Raw genomic sequence first — 23,076 nt, 5'->3', positions numbered from 1 at the left:
AATTGTCCGTTTTCCTATATTATATGTACATATATGTAGGCCTACATATATGCACACATATATTTACACATATATGTACACATATATATGTGCATACATATACCTATATAGGTACATATGTGCACGTATATATGCACCTATATGTTCACCTATATAGATTTTAAAATATTGCTTATTACTTATAAAGCCCTGAATGGTTTATCACCTCAGTATTTGAATGAGCTCCTTTTACATTATAATCCTCTACGTCCGCTACGTTCTCAAAACTCAGGCAATTTGATAATACCTAGAATATCAAAATCAACTGCGGGCGGCAGATCCTTTTCCTATATATGAATGTCCGCCTCCTCCTTCCCGCGATTATGAAGTTTTTATTGCTACACCTGCAAAGACCTTGTCTTAGACAACCACCAGGACAAGACCACAGGAAACAGATGATTCTTCTGCACAATCTGACTTTGCTGCAGCCTGGAATTGAACTACTGGTTTCGTCTGGTCAGAGGAGAACTGGCCCCCCAACTGAGCCTGGTTTCTCCCAAGGTTTTTTTCTCCATTCTGTCACCGATGGAGTTTCGGTTCCTTGCCGCTGTCGCCTCTGGCTTGCTTAGTTGGGGACACTTCATCTACAGCGATATCGTTGACTTGATTGCAAATAAATGCACAGACACTATTTAACTGAACAGAGATGACATAACTGAATCCAGGGATGAACTGCCTTTAACTATCATTTTTGCATTATTGACACTGTTTTCCTAATGAATGTTGTTCAGTTGCTTTGACGCAATGTATTTTGTTTAAACTGCTATATAAATAAAGGTGACTTGACTTGACCTATAATAGTAAAATTAAAATCCATAGCTGCTAGGCAACATAAATAAAAGTCCAAAATGTAGAAATGTACATTATTTACTTACTCAAGATCAATCAAATAGTACAAAACAAAAAATATAGTACAAGAACATAAATAAGACAAAGAACCTGCTAGGCAACGTAAATAAAAGTCCAAAATGTAGAAATGTACATTATTTTCTTAGGTATGCTAAAGCTAAAATGCAAAAACTCCAGGTGGCATTTAATGATGCGCTAAGAATTTTGCTTAAACATCCATGGTGGACAAGGGCAAGCCGATTGTTTGTATCTAATAATGTACCTACTTTGCATGCTGTCTTAAGGAACTGTCTGTATAATTTCATATGTCGATTGAATGATTAAAAAAATGGTATCATAATGGTCTTAAATGATGTTATATTAAGTGATACAAGGTATTTTTCCTGTTTGCGGAAGCATTGGAATGCAAGCTTGTATGTCTTTTAAATTCTGTGTGTGTATTTTCCTCTTCTTTCTTTCTTCTTTTCATATGGACCATGAGTCTGAAATAAAGAGTAATAATAATAATCATATAGTACAAGAACAAAAATAAGACAAAAAACTGAACAGAAAAAAAAAATTATCTTTATTCTTTGAAGGTCTGTCATGACGCGCCTCATCCTCCTCCTCCTCCTCCTTCATGCACTAACCAATGACGTTTGATAGGGTGTCCGAGATTTTTATTTTTTCCTCTTTTTTTTCGGCGCACAAATAGGCATTTTCGTCCACATGGATCTGGCGTTTTGGAAGAGTGAAACCGATGTTTTGAAACCGGATCCCAGAGTGGATATATTTGAAAACGCCACCTTTGCGTTTCTTCTCGACAGCGAATCCGTACATTTTCTGAAAATATGGCGTCATCAGCCCACGTCTCGCCGCTTGTCAAACACCACTACATCACGTAACAGCAACAAAAACATGAACAAACACTGAACGCTAACATTAACACAGATTAATAGATGTATTGTTCCATGTTCGCTTGTGTACCACGCGCAGCAAATCCATGTCTTCTTCTCCGTTTTAAGTGTATCTCTGTGGCAGAATTACAGCGCCACATGCTGGTCTGGCATGTATACTACATCGGTTTCGTGTGGACGCGTATATTTCTTGAGACGAGGGAAAAAAAGATCGGGGGTCCGTCTCCGTGTGGACGGGGCCGAAGAAGTAACGGGTACTTACGGTTATGGATGGAAATGTAGCGGTGTAAAGAGTACAATATTTGCCTCTCAAATGTTGTTGAGTAAAGTCATGAGTACTCCCCAAAAATGATACTCGAGTAAAGTACAGATCCCTCAAAATTGTACTTAAGTACTGTACTCAAGTAAATGTACTCCGTTACTGTCCGGCTCTGTATATCATGTTAATATATTGCCATAGTTAAATTCCATAACATGCCAATTACATGTGATACCAATTTCACATGTTCGCACATACATAAGTTCTTGCATAATTTTTTTCGTTAGTTCTTAGTTTTTGCCTTGATAATAGAAAATATGAGCTAGGCATCATGTATGACAGTAAAAAATGGGATATGAGCTACAAAATGACCAGATCCTGCCATTAGCTATATAGAAGACATATCTTGTATGTATAGGGCTTATATGTGGATATGAAGAAGCAATACAGGAGACCTATATTTCCTGCATAAGCACATATATGCACCTCAATTTTGCCTATATGTGGCATATATACGCATATATGCAGCATATATGTGCATATACACTGCATATAGGTTTCATATATGTGCATATATCCACATATAGGTTCTTTCCATGTGGTGGGGAACGTGCTTTACAGACTCACAGACACACCTGTTTTACACACCCCACTCAAACACAGAACCAGGAAACAGAATCACATAAGTTCAGGGATAGAGAAACTAAAGTATCAGTTGAGCTGTTGAGTGTTTGTGTCTCAGTATTTCTGCAGTAAAATGGCAGAAGCCAGAATTTCGGTGGATCAGAAGGAGTTCATGTGTCCAGTGTGTCTGGATCTCCTGAAGCATCCAGTGACAACATCCTGTGGACACAGTTACTGCAAGATCTGTATTACAGACTGCTGGGATCAGGAGGATCAGAAGAGAGTCTACAGCTGTCCTCAGTGCAGACAGACCTTCAGTCCAAGACCTGCTTTAGCTAAAAATACTATCTTGGCTGAAATGGTGGAGAAACTGAAGAAGACCAGACTCTCTGATGACTGTGAGGCTGGAGCTGGAGATGTGCAGTGTGACGTCTGTACTGGAAGAAAATACAGAGCTGTCAAGTCCTGTCTGGTGTGTCTGAACTCTTACTGTCAGAATCACCTTGAACAACATGAGAGTTTCTTTAGCGGAAAGAGACACAATCTGACTGAAGCCACTGGACGACTGCAGGAAATGATCTGCCAGAAACATGAAAAGCTCCTTGAGGTTTTCTGCCGCACTGATCAGAAGTGTATATGTGTGCTGTGTACGATGGATGAACATAAAAACCACGACACCGTATCAGCTGCAGCACGGAGGACAGAGAAACAGGTATTTAACACTAGACACTGATGAAATATTGCTGACACTCATTTCATATGTGTTTATATCAGCACAATATGAACAGCTCACAGCATTCACAGCAGCAGAAAAGAACAGCTGCAAGAAGAGTTTCACTGTTTCCTGAAAATGCACTGTCAATCTTTATCAGCACAATCTTTCCTGTAATAGACTTTGGTTAAACAACAGAATAACGGAGTGAACTATTCAACCGTTCTCTCACACACAAAAAAATACTTCTGTCAGTCAAAATACAATTTAAATGTAGTGACAGATGACTTTGTGTTGAGTAAATCTGACAGAATCCAGATGATTTCAGTCATTTATAGCTTCATTTAGTTCATCTATTGTCTGTTTAGAGCTGCCACTGAATTACATTCATTTCTTAGAACGCAAAAACACTGTCAGTCTGAAGCTCGACGTCTGTGTAAGGTTCACTTTTATGATACTTATGCTTGTGTGAAATAGACCTTAACCTTCATGATAATTCATGTATGATATTAGTTAATGATCAGTCATCTCTTCTGGAGTTTGAACCTACTGCCTTTAGTTATCAATTCTCCACTGTTCCTGGATTCATCTCTTCACATGATGATTTAATGACTCCTGATAGGCAGAAGTCAGATGGTTAGAATGGGCAACAATATATCATCCCCGCTGACCCTCAACACTGGTGCTCCTCAGGGCTGTGTCCTCAGCCCCCTCCTGTACTCCCTGTACACACATGACTGTGCAGCCACACACAAGCTCCAATGTCATCGTCAAATTCAAATTCGCAAAATCTACCTGCCACTACTTTATACCATCCAATGCAAATCCATGACATATTCTGTATCCAGTTCATGTAAAATCTGTGGCACCTCAGCATATTTTATGCATATATAAGTTTACATAATGTAGAATGTGTAGTGGTAACTATGTGTATGTCAAGTCAAGTCACCTTTATTTATATAGTGCTTTAAACAAAAACGATTGTGTCAAAGCAACTGAACCAGATTCATTAGTAGAACAGTGTGTCAATAATGCAAAATGAAAGTTAAAGGCAGTGTAGGTAAAACAATGTATAAAAAACTTTTTTTCCAAATTTGTTTAAACTTTATTTATATATCAATACATAATTAAAATGTAAGTACTCTGAAAAAGAAAGTATAAAAATCGAGTGACTGTAGACCTCTCACGACTGTTTTAAAGACAGCTCATTATTTCCATTCACTCCACCCCCTCCCTTCTGGGCTCCTTCAAAAGCCTCTACTACGGCTCGCTAAGTAATGTTATGTTAGCTATATTACGCAGCTACGTGTGCTAATGACACATGCTTCATGAAAAAATATGTATGATCAAAATACAAAAAAGAAAGATTTACCTGTCCAGCAGAAATAAAGCCATTAAGGAGTCACTTTTCAGCCCCTTGAGTTCCCTCAGTTCTCGCCATCGCTGAAAAGCCACACCGATATAAACTCACGTTTTATTTCTTTGTTTATCCAAAGACTTTTTGTTCATTGCCTTTTCTTGTACTATTACTGTCTTCCTTTTTTTGCCTGGTTTGCCTTCACGAACTGCATAGGCTGGTACTGTGAAATTTGCTTGCTGTTTCTCTGCCATTGTTTTGGTATTCCTAGGATCCGTGCCTGTTGAATTCCTCAAATCAAACGTGCACGCGCAAGTGGGCAGGTCATGTGTGGCAAAAGGGTGGTTGCCATGTTTGCGAGAGAGTGACAGTTGCCTAAGCCAATCCTATGTTTCGTCCCGAAATGGAAATAATGAGCTGTGTTTAATACAGATTAAACGGTCTGGAGTCACTCGATTTTTATACTCTTTTTATCAGAGTACTTACATTTTAATTATGCATTGATATATATAGAAAGTTTAAACAAATTTGGAAGAAAGTTGTTTATACATGCATTACCTACCCTGCCTTTAAAGGCAGTTCATCCGTGAATTCAGTGATGTCATCTCTGTTCAGTTTAAATAGTATCAGTGCAAACATTTGCACAAACAAGTCAACGATATCGCTGTAGATGAAGTGACCCCAACTAAGCAAGCCAGAGGCGACAGCGGCAAGGAACCAAATCTCCATCGGTGACAGAATGGAGAAAAAACCTTTTCAGTTGGGGGGCCAGTTCTCCTCAGATGAAACCAGTAGTTCAATTCCAGGCTGCAGCAAAGTCAGATTGTGCAGAAGAATCATCTGTTTCCTGTGGTCTTGTCCTGGTGGTTGTCTAAGACAAGGTCTTTACAGGTGTAGCAATAAAAACTTCATAATCGTGGGAAGGAGGAGGCGGGAACCGGCGGACATTCAAACAAAAACTTTAATTACAAAATAAACACAAAACAGTGCGACAGACCCTCGCGGGGAGTACCCATGAGACTGTGCTCTACCCCCCCCCCTCCCTCCAGGGGGGACCGCTCAGAGTGACCTGCGGGAACCTGGGGGTAGGACAGACGAGGCGAGAGAAAAGGACATGGAAGGATGAAAAGCGACAGAGACGAGAGAGGGGAGAGGGAACAAAAAAAAACAATTAGTTACGGTTCCCAGACGCACTGCCATTCGGCCCTCCACCAGCTGGGTGAAATCCTCCTCGGTGCCTGGCGGTGGCACTGGAAGCGCCTCGGTGGACGGCGACGGCTCCTCTGATTTTGGGCAGTCGGCAGGAGTCCCCCATTCCCTGCTGCTCCCCATTTAGGCGGATGGCAGCAGGCTCCGGCCCCCTGGCAAACGGCAGCGACTCCTCCGCTCCCTCATGGATGGCAGGTGCCCCTCCACATCACGGGTGGATGGCACAGCGGGTTCACCCCAGCGGCAAGGGATCTTCAGCAGCGCATCCCTCCTTCTCCCGGGTTTCGGCACCAGTGTAGCAATAAAAACTTCACAATCACAGGAAGAAGGAGGCGGGAACCGGCGGACAATCAAAATCCCAACTTTAATAACAAAATAAACACAAAACAGCCCCTCGCAGACGACTGTCGCGCACAAATAAAAAGCAACCACAAAATAAAGTCCAGGCCTGGTCCTCTCTCGTCCTTCACTGTCGTCAGTCTTCTTTGGTATCCTTCCAATCTCCTCTGTGGGACTCTAGACCGGTGGATCGAGCAAGTGTAGTTCATTTCCAATCACTCCACCATCCTTGCTCCGTTTCCACAGCTCTCGGCCTCACCCCACTCGCCACAGCAGGGGATCTGTATCTGGGGCTCTAGTTGTCCTGGTCTCCGCTGTCTTTCAGGGCAGTAGAGGTCCTTTCTAGGTGCTGATCCAGCATCTGGTCTGGAAACGTACTGGATCCGGGTGACTGCAGTGACCCTCTGATCTGGATATAGACAGGCCTATCTAAAGGGTTAATGGTCCCATCTAGTGATCAACTGTAAAAATAACAAATTTTACCTCTTCCCAAAAGGGAAAACCACAAACAATCAAGAATGCATGATTATATGGTGTCATGGCTTTGCAATCAAAAAATGTCGTTATAATGGAAGTCAATGGGGCAAAAACAGCCACCAACAACAAATTAGGGAGAAAAAATTTAAATCTAATGCTGCACAAAAACTAAAAATGCATCAAAGCCAATGTTGCTACTAATCTTTGACATGCCCAAGACTGTTATAAAAAGTAAAAAAAAAATCCAGCCACAATTACTTTTATATTGAAAATAAGTCATTTTGTGTGTTTTTTCCCCCAAATCAGGGCCATTTATGATCTTGGCAATTAAAGAGTTAAAATCTTGGATTTAAAAAAAAAAAACATTCGGTAGTTTTGATCAGGACTGAAGTTGATTAACAGATTTATGCAAAAAAAATTTAGAAAAAATATGAATCTGACACATTTTTACAGCAGTTTAATTGAGTGGATGTTTTCATCCCGAACATAACGAAAGGGTAGCTTCGAAGAAACAGTCGAGCAACAGAGAAGGACAGCAGCTTGTGAGTGTTTTGTGTCATTTTCTCATTAGACTACTGTGTGATCGTCATTGCTAGGAAAGTTTTTGGTTTAAATTGTGTGTGTCTTACCCTGGTAAATACGTGCTGAAAGTGGCGCTTGGTTTTGCATTTGCCTATCGCGCGACTTCCCAGTTTCGATCTGCTAAATAGTGAGGCATGGCCAGCTGACTTCAATCACAGGTAATAAGGCAAATACAAATACCTCGTACCACTGGGAGGGGTGGAGGTACGGGTCTCCTTATATCAAAAGAATGGAAATTTGATCTTCAGCCATCACCTACAGGTACTGGTTCATTTGAATCACATGCCATTACTGTAACCCACCCTGTTAAAATCCACTTTGTGGTCATTTATCGTCCCACAGGTCAATTGGGAAACTTCTTGGAGGAGTTGGATGTGCTGCTATCAAACTGCAGAGAGGAAATGGCAGAAATCAAGAAACTCTACCGACCTCAGTGTGTATCAGTCTCTCCTCTCTTCCTTCTCTGCAAATGTCTTCATGGCTAAAACATCCTACTACCACAACAAAATTAACAACTGTTGTGACACTCGGACACTCTTCAAGACTTTCTCTTCTCTTCTTAATCCGCCGCCCCAACACCTCCTCCATCGACTCTAACAGCGGACGACTTTGCAGCTTTCTTCACAAATAAGACAAAGAACCATCAGTGGCCAATTCTCCACACCGCAGACTGAGGACAACTTCACAATGACCGACGCACACTCTTTCTCCTCCTTCTCCCCACTCTCAGAGATGGACGTCTCCAAACTTCTCCTGTCCAATCATCCTACTACTTGTCCACTTGATCAGATCCCCAATCAACTCCTTCAAGCGACCTCTTCTTCAGTCATACCTTCGCTTACTCACGTTATCAACTCCTCTCTTCACTCTGGAACATTTCCCTCAGCATTCAAGCAGGCTGGGGTAAGCCCACTGCTCAAGAAACCATCTCTAAATCCAGCGCTTCTTGAAAACTACAGACCGGTATCCCTTCTTCCATTCATTGCAAAGACACTTGAGCGAGCTGTGTTCAACCAGCTTTCTATGTTCCTTGTACAGAACAACCTCATGGACAGCAACCAATCTGGCTTCAAAAGTGGCCACTCAACTGAGACTGCTCTGCTCTCGGTTACTGAAGCCCTGCGACTAGCAAGAGCAGCTTCAAAATCCTCGGTACTCATCTTACTCGACCTGTCTGCTGCTTCTGACACCGTTAATCACCAGATTCTCCTGTCCACCCTCAGAAAGATGGGCATCTCTGGAACCACACTCCTGTGGGTTAAGTCCTACTTCTCTGACAGATCCTTCAGTGTGTCTTGGAGGGGTGATATTTCTAAGTCACAACACCTTGCTACTGGGGTTCCTCAAGGCTCAGTACTTGGACCACTTCTCTTCTCCATCTACATGACATCATTAGGATCTGTCATTCAAAAGCATGGATTTTCTTATCACTGCTACGCTGATGACACCCAACTCTACCTCTCATTCCAACCAGATGACCCGACGGTAGCTGCTCGCATTTCAGCCTGTCTGAGTGACATCTCTAGCTGGATGAATGACCATCACCTTCAGCTTAACCTTACGAAGACAGAACTCCTGGTGATTCCAGCTAACCCATTGCTTCATCACAACTTATCTATACAGCTGGGCTTATCAATCATTACTCCTTCTAGGACAGCCAGAAACCTAGGAGTTGTGATGGATCATCAGTTAAGCTTCACAGACCATATTGCTACAACGACCCAGTCCTGCAGGTTTGCCTTATACAACATTAGGAAGATTAGACCCTTCCTGTCAGAGCAAGCAACCCAACTTCTTGTCCAAGCTCTTGTTCTCTCCAGACTGGACTATTGTCTCTCCTGGCGGGCCTTCCTGCATGTACTGTCAAGCCTCTGCAGTTGATCCAGAATGCAGCAGCGAGGGTTGTCTTCAATGAGCCGAAAAAAGCTCACGTTACTCCTCTCCTCATCAGGTTACACTGGCTACCAGTAGCTGGTTAAATCTTATGTGCCCTCCAGAAGTTTGCGCTCTGCAAGTGAACGAAACAATGTGTTGCCATCTCAAAGAAGTTCAAAATCACTCTCACAGACCTTTTCCTGGACTGTGCCCAGCTGGTGGAATGACCTCCCAATCTCAATTCGTGCAGAGTCTTTACTCATTTTCAAGAAACATCTAAAGACTCCTCTTTTTCGCCTGCACTTAACCAACTAACACTAGCACTTTTCCTTTTCTTGTCTTTTCATTTATTAAAAAAAAAAAAAATATATATATATATATATATATATATATATATATATACAAGAACAAGACCCTTCCTCCGAGGGACACAGTCGAATGCCTTCTCCAAATCCACAAAGCACATGTGGACTGGTTGGGCAAACTCCCATGAACCCTCCAGCACCCTGTAGAGGGTATAGAGCTGGTCCAGTGTTCCACTGTTACCGTTTACGCTGCCGGAAGGAACACGGAGCCGAGGATAAACGAAATAAGGCTTTATTAAATCCTACACAGGGGATATCCGACATGGAAGACACACGTAAGTGGTTTGTGAGTTAGTAAGTAGACCCAACAACACTGAACTCAAAGGACGAGGATTAAGTAGATGGGATAATGGGGAAACACAGGTGGATGGAATCACTAAATTAACAGGGACATGGAACACATGGGGAAATGAAGAGACACACCTGGGAACTAATCAAACCAAACACGGAAGACAGAAACTGGGTCACAGGGGCAAAAACACACTAACTGAGTCCAGATATGTAACATTACTCCCCCCTCCCGGTAGGTGCGTCCTCGCACCGTAGAAACAGAGGGAGGCGTGGGTGGGAACTTGGGAGGAGGTTCCGGTGGAGGACAGCCTCCCAGGAGGGGGCCAGCAGACAGGGACCACGGAGGAAGGAGCCAGGGAGGAGACGACGGAGGGAGGAGCCAGGGAGGAGACAGGAGCAGGAGGAGCCAGATGGTCCACCAGAGACCAGCCAGGACGGAGATCCATGGTGGAGTCGACGGCGGGAGGAGCCATGGTGAAGGAGGGGTCGACGACACCAGTGGGCCGACAGGCGGAGACTGCACCGGTGGGTGAGGAGCCCAAGATGGAGCAGCACAGCCACAGAGCCAGGGTGACGTCGAGGATCCGGAGGCCCTAGGTGGAGCAGAAGGCTCAGGCGACCAAGGCGGAGGCGGGGTCCTGGAAGACCGCTGTGGAGCCGGAGCGACCGAGGATGGAGGTGGAACCAGAGGGAAGGAGGAGCCTGACAGAGCCGGAGGGATGGAGTGATGAGGTGGAACCAGAGGAGTGGAGTCCCGAGGCGGCGGATGGTCGACGACTGACCAAGGTGGAGCCGGAGGGACGAGGGAGCCCGGTGGAGCAGGTGGGATGCCAGGCCACGGTGGAGACGAGGGAGCTAAGAGCCAAGGCGGAGCCGCTGGGTCGAAGGACCGAGGAGGAGTCCAGGGCTCGGAGGCTGGAGGCGGAGACAGGGCCTTAACGCGCCAAGGCGGAGCTGGAGACTGGCAGTCCAGTGGCGAACCATCACGCCCAGATGGCGCGGACTGAGGGTGAGCTGCGGGACTGACTGGCACCAGCTGGGATGACGAGGAACTGGCTGGTCTAGGAGGAGGAGAGAGAGGAAGGATGGGAGGAAAGACAGGAGGATCAGGGCTGGACGGAACCAGCGGAAGTGGAGTAGAGGGACCGGCAGGTCCAGGAGGAGGTGGGAGAGGGAGGCTGGGAGGGAACACAGGAGACACAGAAGATTCAGAGCTGGGCGGAACCAGCGGAGACACAGAAGATTCAGAGCTGGGCGGAACCAGCGGAGACACAGAAGATTCAGAGCTGGGTGGAACCAGCGGAGACACAGAATATTCAGGGCTGGGCGGAACCAGCGGAGAAACAGAAAACTCAGGGCTGGGCAGAACCAGCGGAGAAACAGAAAACTCAGGGCTGGGCGGAACCAGCGGAGAAACTGAAAATTCAGGGCTGGGCGGAACCAGCGGAGAAACAGAAAATTCAGGGCTGGGCGGAACCAGCGGAGAAACAGAAAATTCATGGCTGGGCGGAACCAGCGGAGAAACAGAAAATTCAGGGCTGGGCGGAACCAGCGGAGAAACAGAAAATTCATGGCTGGGCGGAACCAGCGGAGAAACAGAAAAATTAGGGATTACCTCCATAGACCAGTCTATAAGATCCAGAAGTTGCTCCATATTTTCTGAGACCGGATAAAGCTCACCCTCAGTCGCAGGAGTGTGGGCAGGGCTTGCCTCAACGCCCTCGATCTCCACGAGGACTCCCACGATGCACGGTGTTGCCGGCTCACACACCTGGTCAGTCGCGCTCTCGAGATCCTGCTTCCTGTCAGAGGATGGCTCGGGCTCTGCGGCTGCGGTGGGCTCTGGCTCCGTGTGGCGGGATGGTGGCTGGCTGGTCTCTGAGTAGGGAGTGGGACTGGCGAGATCCTCCATGGGGCAGACGGTGAGAGGTGACCCATTTCTCGCCAGAGTCCACTCCACGAATGCGGCGAATTCCTCCCGAGGACCATCTTCGGGCGACAACGCTCTGCACCTGGAGTTCAGGCTGGCGTGATAAAAGGAGCAGAGCGCGTGGTCTGGGTAGCTGGTGACATTAGCTAGCAAGAGAAACCGTCTGGTATGGTCCTCGAGAGAACGTCCTTCCTGCTCCAGCAGGAGGAGGAGGAATTCGGGGCTATAGAGGGGATCCATGACACACTACGGAAAGAAAAAGACTGAAAAAACGGAAAACAAAACAGAGGGAAAACACGCAGTTTTTAAACTTTTTTGGTCGGGTCTTCTGTTACCGTTTACGCTGCCGGAAGGAACACGGAGCCGAGGATAAACGAAATAAGGCTTTATTAAATCCTACACAGGGGATATCCGACATGGAAGACACACGTAAGTGGTTTGTGAGTTAGTAAGTAGACCCAACAACACTGAACTCAAAGGACGAGGATTAAGTAGATGGGATAATGGGGAAACACAGGTGGATGGAATCACTAAATTAACAGGGACATGGAACACATGGGGAAATGAAGAGACACACCTGGGAACTAATCAAACCAAACACGGAAGACAGAAACTGGGTCACAGGGGCAAAAACACACTAACTGAGTCCAGATATGTAACATCCACGGCCTGGACGAAAACCACACTGTTCCTCCTGAATCCGAGGTTCTACTATCGGCCGGATTCTCCTCTCCAGTACCCTGGCATAGACTTTCCCAGGGAGGCTGAGAAGTGTGATCCCCCTGTAGTTGGAACACACCCTCCAGTCCCCCTTCTTAAAAAGAGGGACCACCACCCCGGTCTGCCATCCCAGAGGCACCGTCCCTGACTGCCATGCGATGCTGCAGAGGCGTGTCAGCCAAGACAGCCCCACAACATCCAGAGACTTGAGGTACTCAGGGCGGATCTCATCCACCCCCGGTGCCTTGCCACCGAGGAGTTTCTTGACTACCTCAGTGACTTCAGCTTGGGTGATGGACGAGTCCACATCTGAGCCCTCAGCCTCTGCTTCCTCAATGGAAGACGTGAGTATTTTCTTTTTAATAAACAGCAGAAACACTGTCAGTCTGAAGCTCTACGTCTATGTCAGTTTCTCTTTTACTTTAATACACTTCTGCGAAACAGACCTTAACCTTCATGATAATTCATGTATGATAGTGGTTAATGATCAGTCATCCTTTCTGAAGTTTGAACCTACAGACGTTAGTTATCAGCTCCACTATTCCTGGATTCATCTGTTCTCATGATGATTTAGAGCCAGTAGTTTTCTGTGAGATTGACTATCATCTGTTTGTCCTGCAGAAGCAGCTGAAGGAGACGCAGAAGACGCTCCAGCAGAGAATCCAGCAGAGAGAGAAAGATCTCCAGCAGCTGAGAGAGACTGTGGAGTCTCATAAGGTGAGTCTGGAGAAGAAGAGAAGTTTGTCTCCGTCTCAGTTCAGACTCACTGAAGCTGAATCACTGTGTGTCCTAACAGTGCTCTGCACAGACAGCAGTGGAGGACAGTGAGAGGATCTTTACTGAGCTCATCCGCTCCATTGAGAGAAGCCGCTCTGTGCTGATACGACTGATCAGAGATCAGGAAAAGACTGCAGTGAGTCGAGCTGAAGGACGACTGAAGCGACTGGAGCAGGAGATCAATGATCTGAGGAGGAGAGACGCTGAGCTGGAGCAGCTTTCACACACACAGGATCACATCCAGTTCCTGCAGGTAACACAGATCTAGAAGAACAGGATCATAGTGGACTTGAGCAGATCCTGCTGTGACAGAGACTCACAGAGAAACATTTCATGAGTGTCTTATTATACAATCATCAGTCAGACTCACATCTGATCATCTTCTTCTGAAAGAGACGCCACTTACAAATGGCTTTCAGCTTTCAGAAATAGCATTCTCTGGAAATATTTTTTATAAATCCATGTCCTGTAAAATAATGTACTTGTTTAAATCTAATCTAGACTCCTGGTGAGATCAGGTATTATGGAGACTAGCAAATATTTGCATCAGTATATTTCTATTTATATTCAGTTACTCGAGGAGGAGAGTTTCTAAAGATCAAATCTGATGTTCCTGCAGGTTATTGAGTGAAGTGTGGAGCTGATGAGTTTGATTTCTGTTTTCTGTAGAGTTTCCAGTCTCTCTCAGCACCTCCTGAATCTACAGACAGAAATGATGATCTCTTCAGTTCTCTCGTCTCGTTTGATGCTCTGAGAGAATCTGTCCATCAGCTGAGAGACAAACTGGAGGATTTCTGCAAAGAGGAGCTCAAGAAGATCTCAGACAGAGGTAAAGTCCTGGAGATTCATCTGCTCTCAGAAACCAGTCCATCATCATCTCATATCATGGAGAACATCATATTAGAAATGTGTTAGGAATAGATACAGGATCATGAGAATCACACTGTTCATGTCTGTTGATTTCCACAGTAACATTCATGAACATTGTTCCCAGAACCAGGAAGGACTTCCTACAATGTAAGTCAGTCAGAAAACAAGCAGAAAAACTCATGAGTGTGTTCATGTTCTTCCTGTATAAGGAGAAAGAAGAGTTTTATAACTGATGATATAAATGATGATGTGCACAGATACTGAGGCACTAATGATTCACTGAACATGAAAAGATCAAACAGATTCATAATTCCTGATTCTGATGTGTTTTATCTCCATCAGATTCCCGTCAGTTCACTCTGGATCTGAACACAGTGAATAAACTCCTCCGTCTGTCTGAGAACAACAGAGTGATTACTGACACTAACACAGTCCAGTCGTATCCTGATCATCCAGACAGATTTGATGTGTATCGTCAGGTGTTGTGTAGAGAGAGTGTGTGTGGACGCTGTTACTGGGAGATTGAGTGGAGTGGAGATGATGTGTATATATCAGTGTCATATAAGAGCATCAGCAGGAAGGGACGGGGTTATGAGTGTTTGTTTGGATGTAATGATCAGTCCTGGAGTTTGATCTGCTCTTCCTCCAGAGACTCATTCATACACAATAAGATAAAGACTGTTCTCCCTGTGAAGCCCATCAGCAGTAGAATAGGAGTGTTTGTGGATCACAGAGCAGGAACTCTGTCCTTCTACAGCGTCTCTGACACAATGAGCCTCATCCACACAGTCCAGACCACATTCACTCAGACGCTCTATCCTGGGTTTAATGTTTATGGAGGATCATCAGTGAAACTGTGTTGATGAATCAGAATAGACTGACAAGAGATTCTACCCATAATGCTTTGAGCTGTATAAATCCTCATATAGACAGTAAGATCTGTGTGTGTGTGTGTGTGTGTGTGTGTGAGAGAGAGAGAGAGAGAGAGAGAGAGAGAGAGAGAGAGAGAGAGAGAGAGAGTCAGCTGAGTAACCATGTGTTTCTATTTCGGTTTGTGTTGATTTAGTTTTTAATGTAGCGTCTCATAATTATTTTAATATTAGTATTATTATTATAAAAATTACCTTCTAATTCAAATGATCAGTCAATGAATTATTTTCATTATTCACCTCATAGAGCATATTTTTAGGTAATACCTTGTTAATAATTTGTGTTAAAACATGTAAATGACATGATGTTTCAAAATGTTATAGTTCCTATTATACAACATGCAATTTCATGACATTTAAGGAAAATGGTACTTGTACTTCTTGAACTTCATCTGTCATCTCACATTTTCAAAATGACAATAAAAAAAAGAACTTATAGTTTCATGGCATTGCGTGTGTGTGTGTGTGTGTGTGTGTGAGTGATTGTGTGTGTGTGTGTGTATGTGTGTGTGTGTGTGTGTGTGTGTGTATTCCAAAATAAATCTAATCTGTCATTATTGATCTTAGAATAGTGTCCAGCAGATTCCACGTCTGATTAATCAACCATTCATGAAGAGATAGACATGCATCTATTCTTATTATAGACAATATTTTTTTATTAAGAGACTTGTACTATATTGACGAAAACAAACAATGCTGAGACATTTCTTAAAATATTTTCCTTCTTATAACTGGCTCACATTTAGATGCTTCCTCACATGTGTGAGTAAAGAATAATTTCATCAGCTGTGGTTTGTTTAATCGCAGTTGGTCCACATCAGACATGTCTGGTAATATCTCTGTGTCTGGTGTGGATGTCAGGTCCGTCACGCCTGTCACACAATAATGACACATGAGGCTTTATAAAGGCCCTCAGACAGCCAACCCAACCTCCGGCTGACCCTTGACCTCCAGCATGACGGTCACATTCAGATGCGCTCAATCATCATCAGGCTTTACTGACCCTGAGCTCCACTCTCCGCCTGAACAGGGAACTTTGACCTTTGAACTTTTTCCAAATCAATGAATATGTTGATGATGTCCCTCGAGTCCACAAACACGTTTATCTGCTTCATGAATGAGTCTCATGATCCTGAAAGAGAAAAAGAGAAATTGATCCAGATCAATAAATTATTGATCGGCTTTATTACAGGGAAATATTGCATTTACTCCACATATTATTCATAAACTTCATGTCCTGCTACATTTTTGCTCAAATTATGCAACTTGTTATTTTAGCCAGCAAGACTATCTGTGTAGTAATTATACCAGCACTAAAGTGATTAACCTTTTGTGTTCCACATGTGAGATGTGAGAGACAACAGCAGATGGAGGAAGTGTTATTATGGATTATAGACTCTGTGTGTTTGAGTTAAAATCATCTTAATGCTGGATGTGTTTCATCTTTTGTCTTCTCCAGATGTTCACTGATGGACTGGAGTGTTGTGGATTATTGTGATGTTTTTATCAGACTCTCATTCTGACGGCACCCATTCACTGCAGAGCATCCATTGATGAGACACTGATCCAATGCTAGATTTCTACAAACCTGATGAAGAAACACACTCATCCTGATCTCAGATGAACTGAAGGTGAACACATCTCAGCATGTTCTTTTTGGCTGAACTATTTCTTTAAAATCTGCATTACTAAACTAGACTGCATTATACTACTAATAAATGATCAGTAATGTTAATAAAACAATGATAAAATTAAAATACACTCAAATGAAATAGTAGAAAATAAAACCCACTGATCAAACAGACAAATGCATGTTTCTCTGTATCCTCGATGTCATGCAAAGGGTTATTCTGAGACGTAAACTACGGTAAGTGGTGCATTGTGGGTAATGGGTTCCTCTCAGAAGTGTGTGTGTGATGAACAGCTGAGATGTGATCTTACTGTAACACACACATTTGTTCTTCTCATATTGAACCACATTGCATCGCTCATACTCATAACTGAAGTGTGTGTGTGTGTGTGTGTGTGTGTGTGTGTGTGTGTGTGTGTGTGTGATCAGGCAGAACACACACTTCCTCGTTCTCTGTACTGGACACTCTGCTCCTACACACACACACTTTAGTGTGACTCATTCGTAGGTTACTAACAGTGACTCAGCGCTTCAGACTCTGCTCGTGTTTGGTCTTCATGAGGCGTCGCATGTTTACCAGAAGAGAAGTGATATGCATGAATACAGATTCCAGTTCATGTCGTGTCCGAGTGTGCACAGAAAACACCACAGACCTGCAGGAAGTGTGTGTGTGTGTGTGTGTGTGTGTGTGTGTGTGTGGAGACCCCTGCTGGTGTCACACTGTCACTCTTGTCTCTTACAGGAATATCTATGGAAGCCTATGGGTGGCAATATTCAATTTGGGATTTAATATGCAAAATGACAATGCAATATGTAAAATGACAATGCATTTCTGTATTTACATTTACATTGAATACATTTGTGCAACGTTTGGTGCAAAATGAAAATTAAATTACATAATTTTCATTTGCCATTTCATACACCAGTTTTAATATGTAAAATGAATACTAATTTTAACGCTTTATAAGTTGCAAAATTAAAATGAAAATGTATTACAGAAATGATTAGATATGTGTAACATGTTCAAGCAAAAACTGTGGCAAAATGATCATTTAAATGCTATTTTTCTTAAATGCATTAACACTCACAGTCAAGACACTTACGATTGCATTTTCATTCAGTGTCCCGCAATGAATGTAGCAAAATTCAATGTGCACATTGAAAATGCATTCCGAGCCGATCACGTGTCCGCCCCCTCGCGCCATGTCAATCACTGCGTGAACAAGGCGGGGCTTGCAGAAGGTCAGAGACTCAAATCTCAAGAAGAGGATTCAAGTGAGAGAACATGGACAAGACAGTTGGTCCGTGTACGTTTTGATCATTTCGGTTTATGGCTTCAATATTTCATTCGCACTTGTGGGCGGAGCTGAAACGCTGCTTTCATCTGATTGGTCGAATCGCTCCAGCTTCAGCTCGGTCTTTTCATTCTTTCAGACAGAATAAGAGTCAGTGTGAGTGAAGCACTTTAATGTCTGAAACTACACTCACTGTTAATTAGCATAATATTTGAATCAGATGATGCTGGTCACATAATTCGTGCTGCTGCGACTTGCAAATTATTTCTAAGTTATAGTATTGTATGAATATTGTCCCACTGATAAATACAGTTCAAATAGTTCTGTCTCTTTGGATAAAAGTGAAGTGGAAATAAAAATCAATAATAGACTGAACATTTCCATGTCTGTAACATTTACCACTCTCATATTTTAAGTCATAAGGCACTAGGTATGTGTGTGTGACATTCAGAGGTGGGTAGTAACGAGTTACATTTACTTCGTTACATTTACTTGAGTAATTTTTTGGGGTAACTAATACTTTTCGGAGTATATTTAAAGATGGGTACTTTATACTCTTACTTGAGTAAATTTTTGGGGAAAAATCTGTACTTTTACTTCGTTACTGTGGGCGACGCTCCTCTCGTTACTTTATCTTAATGCAATAAATGTTATAAATGCTTCAGTTTGATCCAAACGCGCCGTCTACTTTTCTCTGGGCAATGAACGATGCCCATTCGCGAATGATTCATTCTTTTGAGTCAATTCTGTTCAAAGGCTTGATCAAACCAATTGGCAAACGAGTGAATTGGTTCATGAATCAGTTTGAATGAGTCGTTCAGTTCCCTGCCGCACGCGCTGAGCGTCTGAAGTGGTTCACTCGGAGTTGTAACGTTTAAGAACAGAAAGAGCGTTGAAAACGTGGCTGGAACTGCACTGAATTGAATTGAAAGCAAATCTGCAAAGGCCATTGCTTGCGATGGAGATCCTTATTAGATGAACACCGCGTGTGCTGTCTACTGTTTAGCAGGTAATAACTTGGGCTACATTACAGTACACGATACCACTGTGACATTAGTTTGTTGTACGTGTGTGGCTTATAACAGAGGGGAGTCAAGAGATAGATGAGTTTTTACAGCGCTGCGCATTATAACCAATCACACATGATTCTTTTGAGCTTATTAAAGCATTGGCCAATCAGAGGCGTTCAGATGAGTCATCGCTAAAATGCCGGTGCTTCCTTCACTCGCTCACTGACTGAATACCTCTTTCTGGCGAATTCTCTCCTCAGAAACAACAAAGTGCAGATGTGTGTACGAATCTTTAATTAAGATATTGATTTCACAGTGTTAACAGTTTCAGTGATTTTAATGGGAGTTTCTGAGAGTGATTGAACTCTAGACTGTCAGTGAAAATGATCTTTAATAATGTAAATGTTATTTGCTCTCTTTCTGAACAATGAAAGATTAGTAGCAATATTTATATCACATTAACTTTCAATGTTAAATTCACATTTAATATAAAGTCAGTCGTATTAAAAATATGTTATGGCATGACACCTATATCTGTTACTTAAGTAAACAGACAGGGTTTTATAATAAATTACATAAATTGGAGTAAAGGCTGATGAAATATATACATTTATACACACACACATACATTACATACATTTTATCTATATATCTAAATAAAAATAGGCTCAGTATATATGACCCAAAGTAACTAGTAACTAACTACTTGAGTAGATATTTTATCCGATACTCTTTTACTCAGTGTTGGGGAGTAACTAGTTACATGTAACGGCGTTACGTAATGTAATTACAAAATTATTGTAACTGTAATTAGTTACAGTTACTAAGAAAAAATGAGTAATTAAATTACAGTTACTTATGAAATTTTTTACGATTACAAAGGGGATTACATTTGAATATTTACACACATCCACATACAGATTTAACTGATTTCTTTCCCAAATTGCACTGACTATTCTGAGACATACCGCCCTAATAATTTCCGGGATGCGGAAATACAGTCTGGTTCGTAGAATCCAGTCATAAAAACGAAATGCCTAACGCGGACGGATTATGCCACATTTTGGATCACTAAATCAAAAGTAGGTCAGTACACTTGAATCAAAACATGACATGGACTAGTGTCTGTGAATATATAGCCCCAAAAATGCAATATATGACTTGCAAATTCTGCGTGTCTGTGGAAATCAGGCGCGGACTGGACACCGCGGGAGAACCGGGACAATTCCCCGTGGCCTGGCAGCCGATTTTGCCCGCTATTTAATATCATTATTGTATAATTGCCTGCCGAATGTACTAAAGCGATCATTTGCGAATCCGCCATTTGATAATTAAATCTCTAATAAGTCATGAAGTGTTAGTCATGACTCGCGCGCTCTCCGCGCCTCCGCCAAACGGTAATCAATGCGAGAGAGAGAGAGTAGAGTTGTGACGTTCGCGAACGAACCGATTCTTTTGAACGGCTCATAAACATGAACGATGGGAGCCGAGTCGCGGCTGGAGGGGAGCCGTTCTTTCTGTCGTTCTTTTTTCCTATGCGTATTTCACACAGATGCACACAAATGAGCTCCTCCGCGAGACAGAACAGTTATAGGGGGAGGGGCGCACCCAGCGCAGGCAAACCCTTTATAGCGTGATGATATTAGTTATTAGTTGTGCATGTTCATTGCAGCCCACTTTGTTATTGTTCATTGACTTGAAGGGGCTGATGTCCTATTTGCAAAGTTTACAGTAGTAATAGTATGTAGTATGTAGACATTTCCATTTTATTTATTCTAATTTTATCTACTTTCAATATTTTTTGTTTTCTATCAAAATGTTCTTGTGTGATAACAATGTTCTTGTGTGAAAGTATTTGTAGTAAAAGCTGTTTTGCACAGAAATTCATTGCAGCCGGCTTTGTTTTTGATGTTTATTTGAGTAGGTATTGTATGAATAACATAAGTCAACGTAGCTTTACACACACACACACACACACACACACACACACACACACACACACACACACACACACACTTTGTACTAAAGGTAAATCCAAAATAGTGATGTCACTGTCTAAGCAGAGGGATTTGTGCAACCCTATGGAATATAGTCCACACATGACAAACGAGGTAATAATCAATATTTCAGAATAATTCAAACTCAGATATTGGTGTGTGATATCTGAGTTTTAATTATTTGACTATATTGACTATTTGACTATATATATATTCTTTTGAACGGCTCTTTGAAAGGAACGGATCGCGAAGATCCGGATCCCCTCAAAGAGCCATAAATCCCATCACTAAGAGAGAGAGAGAGAGAGAGAGAGAGAATAGAGTGAATTGCTGGAGCAGAGAAGCAGAACTACTGTTCAGGGTTTCAGGTCAGTTTCATCTGTAAAGATACTTTTTTGTCTTTGTTTTTTTATGTATTTAATCAAGCAGCAGCACGTTGCTCATCAGTCATCACTCAAAATACTATATAAAGGACATCATTATTATCTGTTGTAATGTTACAGTAGGAATTTAGCTGAAAAAAAAATCAGATTTTTTTTTATAGGTTTAGGGGGAGCTACGACAGACAACAACACAACCCTTACGAAAATTAACATTTTAATATTTAACTATAAATCCAGAGAAAATTGTTACTATTTTTTAACTGTGATAACCAAAAATGTAAAATTATTTTACAAATGTATTTATTTAAAAATAAATACAAATCCATTTGCAAAAAAAAAAAAAACAAGGTTATTTTACTTTTATATAGGCTAATAAAAGCATGGTAATTTTTTGTAAGGGAAAAACATGACTCGTGTACAGTATTAGGATTTTTCTATAAAGATATTGTAGTATTGTAGAGTATTGTATTGTAAAGTATAGTTTTGTTCAATCTTGAGTATTAAAGTCACGAGAGAGATGGATAACAGCAAAATAAAGAGACTGAAGAGAAAAATGGAAGTGAAGGTGCAGTTCAGGAGAAAACTTTTAATTATTTTGCATGTCCCCAAATTAAAGATTTAAACCTTTTTTATGTCAGGTCCATACAAAAAAATAGTTTTGTCCATGAATTTGTTTGTATGAGTTTGAATTTTCCAGTCTGAATTTTTTTCCCAGTCCGCCCCTCCTGTAAATTAATGGCAAAGACATGGTTTCATTTACTACACATAGGCCTACTGAAGCTTGCAGTGTTTTCAACCCCTGCTGCCTCAATATAGGAGTACACGAGCACATAAACATAATTTCTAGAACTGCTCTGTGTCACTTCATGTGCATTTTACTTATTTTGAGAAAACTATCATCATATACAAAGAAACAGCAGTTTAAAAAAAACACCAATGTTTCAGGAGTTTATTACACAGAATACGTCACATGCTTATTAGATAACTGTATTTAAGTTGATGTATATGATTTTATTTATTATTCTTTAATTTTCACAAATTTAGAAAAGTAATCAAAAAGTACTCAAAAGTAATTAGTTACATTACTTTAATAAAGTAATTGAAAAAGTTACACTACTATTACATTTTAAACAGGGTAACTTGTAATCTGTAACCTATTACATTTCCAAAGTAACCTTCCCAACACTGCTTTTACTCTTACTCAAGTAACTATTCAAGACTAGTACTTTTACTTTTACTTGAGTAAATATTTCTAGAAGTACTTTTACTTTTACTTGAGTACAGTTTTTGGGTACTCTACCCACCTCTGGTGACATTAATAAATAATTGTAAAAATTAATATAGTTACATTTCTGAAATAAAAATAGTAAGATTAGCTCTATGCTGCTCAGTGCTCCTGTAGCCTACCCCAGAGCGCCCTCTCGCGGCTGGAGACGGTAATGTTTTCTCTTGGTTCTGAATAAATGTGACTTGTATGTTTTTTTCCTCGTCATGACGTATTTTTGGACTGATGCAACTTATACCGAAAAATACGGGTAACATTATTATTATTATTTATTATGAGAGTAATTGACACAGACTAGAACTTTAATGTTTCACCAAATTCAGCTCAGATCTTCAGACTCGTCTGACTCGTGTTGCTGTATAACTGGCCAGAAAAA

At 42.0% G+C, this 23,076-nt stretch overlaps 2 protein-coding genes across 3 annotated transcripts in view; both read left to right on the top strand.

Moving 5' to 3' along the window:
• The window catches only part of LOC132154389 (tripartite motif-containing protein 16-like), a 162,312-nt gene that overhangs the window by 45,338 nt on the left and 93,898 nt on the right, over positions 1-23,076 (top strand). Inside the window, exon 7 of one of the 2 annotated variants that reach the window (XR_009437157.1) lies at positions 15,196-15,288. The exons of the other annotated variant lie outside the window; for it this stretch is intronic. The gene's annotated coding sequence lies outside the window, so the exon portion shown is untranslated. Of the gene's footprint in view, positions 1-15,195; positions 15,289-23,076 lie in introns of those variants that run through there. 2 annotated transcript variants of the gene reach the window in all.
• LOC132154388 (tripartite motif-containing protein 16-like) lies at positions 2,763-15,147 on the top strand. Its single transcript, XM_059562914.1, has 6 exons — positions 2,763-3,379; positions 13,146-13,241; positions 13,321-13,554; positions 13,971-14,130; positions 14,271-14,318; positions 14,514-15,147. Exons 1-6 carry the CDS (start codon positions 2,801-2,803, stop codon positions 15,032-15,034), a joined length of 1,638 nt encoding a protein of 545 aa, XP_059418897.1. The 5' UTR covers positions 2,763-2,800; the 3' UTR covers positions 15,035-15,147.

The sequence above is a fragment of the Carassius carassius genome, chromosome 12, assembly GCF_963082965.1.
Source record: "Carassius carassius chromosome 12, fCarCar2.1, whole genome shotgun sequence".
Classification (NCBI taxonomy): domain Eukaryota; kingdom Metazoa; phylum Chordata; class Actinopteri; order Cypriniformes; family Cyprinidae; genus Carassius; species Carassius carassius.
Note: the sequence above shows the minus strand (reverse complement) of the source record. Positions and strands in the feature narration are given on the sequence as shown.

Bases quoted from the DNA above. Each gene is read 5' to 3' on its own strand.
- LOC132154388 (XM_059562914.1), top strand. From the start codon at position 2,801: ATGGCAGAAGCCAGAATTTCGGTGGATCAGAAGGAGTTCATGTGTCCA. The intron at 13,242-13,320 runs GTGAGTCTGGAG...GTGTCCTAACAG, and splicing joins AGACTGTGGAGTCTCATAAG to TGCTCTGCACAGACAGCAGT. The intron at 14,131-14,270 runs GTAAAGTCCTGG...TGATTTCCACAG, and splicing joins CAAGAAGATCTCAGACAGAG to TAACATTCATGAACATTGTT.